General features: G+C 34.7%; 1 protein-coding gene across 3 annotated transcripts; it reads left to right on the forward strand.

The window, feature by feature from the left end:
• The first annotated feature begins 5,682 nt into the window (after window positions 1–5,682).
• LOC107903950 (protein TIFY 6B) lies at window positions 5,683–8,179 on the forward strand. 3 transcript variants are annotated; one of them, XM_016830178.2, is made up of 7 exons: window positions 5,683–6,012; window positions 6,165–6,343; window positions 6,575–6,855; window positions 6,954–7,053; window positions 7,133–7,469; window positions 7,544–7,614; window positions 7,967–8,179. In XM_016830178.2, exons 1-7 carry the CDS (start codon window positions 5,874–5,876, stop codon window positions 7,988–7,990), a joined length of 1,131 nt encoding a protein of 376 aa, XP_016685667.1. In that variant the 5' UTR covers window positions 5,683–5,873; the 3' UTR covers window positions 7,991–8,179. The 3 variants fall into 3 exon arrangements, with proteins under 3 accessions (XP_016685667.1, XP_016685666.1, XP_016685668.1); XM_016830177.2 differs by having other exon boundaries at window positions 7,560–7,614; XM_016830179.2 differs by having other exon boundaries at window positions 5,686–5,885; window positions 7,560–7,614.

The following is an 8,179-nucleotide window of genomic DNA, read 5'->3' on the forward strand; positions in this document are numbered from 1 at the left end:
CCTACTTACAGATCAGATGACCAACTAGGTCTGAAGAAAAGAATTTTCCACATCTTGTTCTAGACATTCGATACATGTGTTGGGGTTGTTCCTCATTGTGAACCGCTTGTGTAGGTTGATGAAACTTGATTTTATGGGAAATACATGTAAATTCATAGAAATTGGGCTTATTATGGCGATTAGGTGTTTTAATGTTTCGTAGAGATCTGTCTACTGCATCTGTCACATTGCAGTTAACTTTTACAAGGAATTCAAAAATGTAGATTGGTGTAAAAAAGTTGTGAACATGGGTAATTCAATAGTCATACTTTTTTATCTTTTGAATACATTTAGAAACTAAAAAGAATGATAACATGTCCTATGGAAATACGTACATAGGGTACGAGCTGGAATAACATCGTTTCAGGCAGAGGATGATGGGACTTTAGGTTGAAATGAATCATGATATACACCAGTGGTTCCGTAGCATGGAGCCATACCAATAGGCTCAATGTTTCGATGACAAGTCACATTATAGACATATGACCACCAACCTCGTAGAGTCTGTTAATGACATCTTAAAGCGCACACAACATCTACCCATTTCAGTTGTTTTCTTAACTACATTATGTAGGCTAGCAACCTTAATGCCAAAAATAAGGGAGAAACAAGCAAAGTAGATTGATGCGGGATATGTTCACTGTGAAGAGGTTAGGAAGGCGATGGCAATCAACACACAGAGTGCGAGGTTACAACACTTGAAAACTTTCCAGGTGATAGAGTCCATCAACCATCGAGCGAGTTTCTTGGTTACGTCTTATATAGTCGATCTTCGAAATAGACGATACAACTGTGGGAGGTTTCAGACTTTTCAATACCCATGTTCACATGTCGTTGTAATATATGCATGGGTCAATATCTATTATGACCAATACATCGATGAGGTGTACACACTGGAATGCACGTTACGTATTTGGGAAAATAAGTTCCCTACCTTTAGGGATATTTCGACATGAGAAGTGCCTCCACCTACATTCGATTTGCCCAAACCCAGGGCTATGTAATACCCAAAGGTCGACTGCATGATTCGAAATGACATTAACTTAAGGGAGAAAGGCGAACTCAAACATTACGGTCCATGTAGAACGGTTAGCCGCGGTTGAAACAAGTTTCATCATTGAAACTTCCATCATAGACAATCATTACAGTTGAGGCAAATATAAATTTATGTATCCGATGTTCAAATGTATTTTAATCATTTTCAGAGATTGAATTAAATTTGTTTCTATATTTTTGTCATGATGACCCACAATTATAGGCAAGCTTGCCTTTATTACAAAATTGAAACAATATACATTAAATTCATATACGGTAAGAAGTTGAAATCATGATAAGAAAAATATTTGCTCTCAATTACATTAATTCAAACAATTACATTAACAAAATTTCATGAGTTAATTAAAAATATATGGAAAGAAAATTTTTGAATTACAATTTTTTAATTTAAACAATTTATTAATTATTTTTGTTTCTCAAAAAATATTTGTTCCCGTAAATAATTACAAAAATAATTTTTTTTAAATGAAGGGGAAAATTGAATCTTTGTAAACGTCAAAGTGAAAACATCAAAGAAGACCCCCATTGTCCCTCTCATCTTTTCCCATCAACTGAGCTTATAGATCTTTCTCCATCTCATTCTCTGCGAAGTCCGACACAGCCCCACTCAGATAAGTGCTCTCATCTCTCCTAAAACCCTCTTTTGTTAGTAACTGAGCCACTCTATTTCCCTCTTTAGGCACATACCCAAATAGATATCTTTTGAACCCTGCAGCTTTCAATTTGTATCATGAATGAAGACTCCTATAACCGATCCATCTTAACTATATGAATTCGGTTTTTTAATCATCATAAGGCATCACATTCCAAAAACACCTCCTATAGCCCGAGGTCTAGCCCAATACCCAGTACTTGAAGACATACAAAGGCCTCCATTGTGAATCTCATAATTATGTGGGAGTTTACAATTGTTTTTGAACCAAAAACTTGACCCTATCAATCCTTGATGATTATCCCTATGCTTTGTTAATGTTTGGGTTGTTCGCAACAGTCAATTGGAAGCTCAATGTTTTCCTCACCCAAACCTACATTCCCATCACCCATCGACAAACCTTGGGGTGTATCAAAGTAACTCAAAAAATTATATGTCTCTAAGGTTTGACTAGGAGGTGTGGAGTACTACGGTGCAGAGTTAAACATATCAACCATCATTGATGATCTTGGTTATTGGTAATCAAAACTGGAATTGAGCATCTCTGAATGATAGGTGTAGCCTTGGAACTCTGGCATAAAACAATCATTGTACAATTCCGAATGATAAGAACTACTTTCCGATTGTGTTTGTCCTTGTAGGTTTTGGCTCAGACTCTGACTCGGGAGCAGGAGGAAGATATTTTTGGCAAGGATGAGATTGACTCAGTCCACATTGCTGATGTTCTCATCGGTACATGTATCTAAAGACTACCATCAACTGGCCACTAAACAAATACGACAACCCATTTTTCATATACCAACGTTGGTAGTGAACCGAGGGCGTGAAACCCCCCATACAAAAGTCCAATCGAGGCCTCATATCCATCCAGGAGTTCCACATTACAATACATTTTTATACTCTAATGCCCAATTATTTGTATTTTTTTCCTTCTTATTAATTTCGTGGACATTATCAAAGTTGAATGGAACATCCAAAACATCTTGCTTGCTCTTGAGTTGTCGTAGAAATTGATTATCATTGTACCACTTAACGGTTGAAAAATTCAACACGGGTGCGTTAATGCACCACACGTATGAATGGTGGTAAGCTAAATAAGGAATTACACCTGCAACATCTAATGCAACATATAACATCCATACGAACTGCACAATTAGTATCATAATTATAGTGACATGAGTAAAATAACATAACTAAAATAATTACATGACATGAATATAGTTTTATTTTGAAAAAAATTACCTCCTCCTCAGTGTATGCCTTAATCATTTGTCTGTACACAACTAGGGTTTAGACTTCTCAATTTCTGGACAAGTACACCATCTGAAAAAAAAAACTTGTTAGATAAAATTTTCATTTTATCGATGTTTTAATTTTTTTTAACCTATTTACAAGTAGAAAAACATATTGTTGGTGACTCAATAATGCCAAAAATGGCATCCTCTACAACGCCCAGGACTACAGCAATAGTAGGCACTTGTCTATATCTTGTGTACCGTGCTTTGTCACCCATAAAAGCTCACGGTACAACATTGATAATACTACTGAACCCCAACTGTACAAACGGACAACTTGAAAATCACCCAACAAAGGCAAGTATATCAAGTGGACTTTATTATATTGTCCAGCATGAATACCTTTTATTAGCTTCAGTATATACGCCTGAGCAGTGCGCATCTTCTTCCACTTAGAGAGGCTACTCGGTAAAGTTTCAAAATTTTGCTTTAACTAGAAAATTTTTAAACTGGTAAACTTAGCAGCACCATCACCCAATGATCGTCCAAGCAACTGATGGCAAAGTGACACAGGTTCGATCCCTTTCCTTAAACCCGTAACCGCAACACCATCAACTAGGAGACCGAGTTGCAATGTAACATCATCTAAGGTGATGGTGTACTCCCCACACGATAAATGAAACGTGTGGGTCTCTGGGCACCACCTCTCAACCAAGGCAGATATCAAGTCAACCTTAAGCTTAAACATCCTAATCAATGTCGTTGTTCCAAATCCCGCTGCATCTAAATAGGGGAAATACGTTCATCTGGGCAGTAGCTCGGACCATGGACACGCGCTCTCTAGATGCGATACTCACCCTGTCCATAACAAATTACCATATTAGTTAAATATGTCAATTAGAAAAATAATGATGTACAAATTTATAAAATACTCATGAATAGCAAGTAGAAAATTTTTTTGCCAGTACATTAACCATCATAGCAATGTGATCAATTGCTCCAATTAATGAACCCATCTCAATATCTACACAAACAAAATTGAATAAACAATATCGCTTCCACTTAATAATATTTAGCAAAACTCATTTTCATAAGTGATTTTAGAATTTTTATTTAAATAAAATTTTCACATAATAATATTAATCTCCAACTAAACAAAAAAATTATTAAAATAAATTACCTTAACAGGGAAGTTTGCAACTGAAATTTAAGTATCTTCATTAAAAAATATATAAACATAACTAATCTAGTAAAATATAAAGTATAAGCATAAAAAATAAAAAAAAACAATAAAAAAAACCTCCAACACAAACCAACTCTTTTTTTCTCCCAAAAACTCCAATACAAACATTTTTTTTTCAAACTAAAATATAATCTTAAACATTAAATCTAAATATTAAAAATAAAATATCAACATATAATATGCAAAACATGCATTAAAACTATCATAATCTATCCTTAAAACTCCATCACAAACAACTTTTTTACAAACAAAAATATAATCTTAAATATTAAATCTAAAGATTAACAATAGATTAAACTATAAACATATATATAATATATAAATTATTATTACAAATAATAAAAACATACCTTAAAACTATCGCAATTTTTCCTCCCAAAATTTCAACTCAAAATAGCCAACTACAATAATAATAATAAATTTATTTTCTTTACTTTTGAAATTTCAATTGAGGGAGGGGGACCTATTTATATAAATAAAAGAAGAGAAAGAAATAAAAGAAAAAAAATAGTTTGGGGGGTGAGCTCGTGATTGATTGGTCATGTTGAACGGCAGAGTGTTAGCCTGTCAAGTGGCACCAGGTTGACACCCTACCGTCCGACGTGACTAATAGGTCATTGGCTTACCCTCTAAGCCATTTTTTTCAGCTTTCTTTTTCTCTCTCTCTCTCTTCAACTTTTTTTACTTGCTCGTGACTTTTTTTTTTGTTTTGAAAAAAGACTTTGATGTTACTAATGTGTTAAGCGACATCAAAAAAATATTATTTTTATCCTGTATATCATTTCTACTATATTTGGGAGAAAATATGAATATTTTTTATAAATATTTACCGGTGCCACCAATTTTTCACGCATTAGCATTTAAAAAAATTATTTTTTTCCAACTACATAAATAGATGATGATTGGTGACAGAGTTGGGTGGTGTTGCTAGACAGTATAATGGCACCCATGTTCATTTAGAAATTGACCAATTTTGTAATTAACCCTTCAAATTGATGTGATATCTCTATCATATCAATTTAAAATAATATATATTAATATTTATTGAATGATTTAAATTTTTTAAAAATTTGCATCAAATTTAATAAGCATAATTTATAAGAATAGAATATGAAATATTACAGTTATACAAAACTAAATAGGAATATGTAAAACTACTTTAATTTTATATCGGTGTAAGTATATCTCTCTTCTTAATAAATTAATTTGTCAAATTCTGTTTATATTTAGTAGAGAAGTGGAGTAATATTTGAAGCAGTTAATTTTAGGTTTAGTAGAGTATTATTTTTGCACATATTTTAATATAAGTAATATTTATTTTGATGAGTCAATCAATGATAGGGTAGGGTAAAAAAGGTAAAAAGTAAAAGAACACAGAAAATGAATGCCGTACAACATACGTCACGCCGCTGTAAAAATCCTATCTTATAAAACTCCCGCGTGTTAGGAAAAAGAGATTTAAAAAAGAAAAAGAACACTATCACTGCCTGCTCGCCTCTGTTTATTTTTCTGTGGTTGCAACTTGCGCATAAAAGCTCTGGCCTTTCGCTTTGCCTTCGGTTATTTTCATTCTTTGGTGGACAATAATAAAGAAAAAGAAAAAAGGGAAAAAAAAAAAGGGATTTAAGAAAGTGAAATCCTCTTGTTTATGGTTTCTAAGGTGGGTTTCGCTTCAAATTTTGATTTGATTAAGAATAAATTGAAAGGAAAAGAAATGGAGAGAGATTTTCTGGGTTTGAACTCAAAACAATCCTTCCCTTTGGTTAAAGAAGAAGTTGAAGAAATTGGTGTGTATTTTCTCCCCTTTTTGCCTCTTTAAACCTTTCTTCTTTTTTCTTCAATCAACTCTCCATTTAGTTTAAGAAACTTCCTTTCTTTGGATAACTATGTTAAAGATTCCAGTTTTAGTAATGGCGTTGTTTTGTTTGGGATTTGATAGGTTTTACCAAAAGCTTGGGGATTCAATGGCCAATTTCAAACAAGGTTTCTTCAGCTGTTCCACCACAGCAGATGAGTTTTGATTTTGCTCAAGGAGATAACGCTAAAAGAATGGGATATGATTCAATAGTATCCTCTACTTTCATGCATATCTCACCACCAGATGCTGCTGAACTTCAGGTTTGCTTTCATTTCCCTTGCTCCTACTTTAGGCATAGATACAGAGATATCAACTTTTTCTGAACCTTTTTAAATATTAAGTATTTGTATAAGACATGATTATAGAGATACGACACTTGAAACACGGATGTACATGTTTTTAGTATTTATTGATTGAGAATGTCTCCTACTGTGTGTGAATACTAAACTGGTATTGCTTTCTCTCTTCCCATGTTGGTCTTCACCATCTAGAAATCCTTCAATCACAACAGGCAACGAGTAGGCAATCATTTCCCATTCACAGCTGCTTCTTCTGTTCAGCATGATGTACATCATGTTCAACGGCCTTATGACATGAAAATGTTTCCGGTCTCGAACCAATCAGTTCCCGTTTCAACTACCAACCCATTTATGAATAGTCATTTCACTACTACTGCTATGAAATCACAATTGCTTGGAGGAATTCCAGTTACGACTCCGCCGCATTCGGTTCTTCCCACCCTCGGTTCCTTTGGTGGAAGCATCGAACCACGGTAAGTTTGATGATTTTAAGCTCGAGTAGAGTTGCTTTTATCGAAAAGGTTGACAACAGGTTACTGAACTTTGGTCGTATTTTTGCCATCCTTATTAGGAAAAGTGTCAGGGGCCTTGGGGACTCCAGATCACCTGTTCAATTGACTATCTTTTATGCTGGTACCGTGAATGTTTATGATGATATCACCCCCGAGAAGGTGAATCTCTTTCACGTTCTGGTATCTACTGGTTAATGGAAAGCTTAGAAAGTTACATTTTCTTTTGCATCTTATCCAGGCTCAGGCTATCATGTTACTTGCTGGGAATGGATCTTCCTTGACTTCTAATGTGGCACATCCAAATGTCCAAGTCCAGGCACCAATTTCAAAACCACTTCAATTCGAAACTCTTCCCACGAATCATTTCACGAATGCAGAACTTTGTTCTGGTATCCCAAGCCCTTTATCTGTTTCATCTCACACTGGTGTTCAATCCAGGAGTGGATCCACTAGTACTGATGAAAAGACCGTATGCAAGACCACAGGAAGTCTGACAACCCCTATTAGCCTAGTGGAGTCTCCTAAATTGGCAAATACCATGGGACCTGTTACCCCAACCAGCATGATGCCTTCTGGTATGCATTTTGGTTAAGCTAAATTCACTCTTCGGAACTTACTCACCACTGAAAGCTATTGGTAAATAACGCAGAATCATTTGCTTGCAGTGCCCCAGGCTCGCAAAGCATCCTTGGCTTGGTTTTTGGAGAAGCGCAAGGAAAGGTTAGTTTTTATACAAGGAACAGTTATTGGCAGCTTAATGGTATTTTAGTAGAAACCCTAAAGTCACAAGATTATGAGATGTAAATATATTAATCCTCTGGTGTTTATTGCAAGTTTGATAGCTGAGGCATGAATTCTACTCTTTTTTAAAGTACTCATGTTCTATATGTATTAGAGTACTCTTGTACAACATATATGAACATGATTCTTTAAATACATGGAAAACTTAGAAAAAGTTTGAACATATTCATATTAGACACTTGTACCAGAGTTGGATGATAGGTTTAAAGCTCAAGTTCGGATCTCATGCTCGAATTAAAGCCTAATTATCTGGTTGGTGCTCTGTTTGTAGGATTATGACTGCATCACCATATGATCTAAGCAAGAAACCACCACATTGTACAACCCAGGGATCAAATGCATGAACTTGGCTGTGCAAACCCTGCAACAAGGTTTGGTCTTTCAGGGTTTAGCCATGGTTACTCATTTGGTGTCATTAAAAGGAAAGTAATTTAAGTTTTATATATGTAATTCCCATCAACTAAATGAATTTTATATTTGTGTA

Source organism: Gossypium hirsutum, chromosome D05, assembly GCF_007990345.1.
Source record: "Gossypium hirsutum isolate 1008001.06 chromosome D05, Gossypium_hirsutum_v2.1, whole genome shotgun sequence".
Classification (NCBI taxonomy): domain Eukaryota; kingdom Viridiplantae; phylum Streptophyta; class Magnoliopsida; order Malvales; family Malvaceae; genus Gossypium; species Gossypium hirsutum.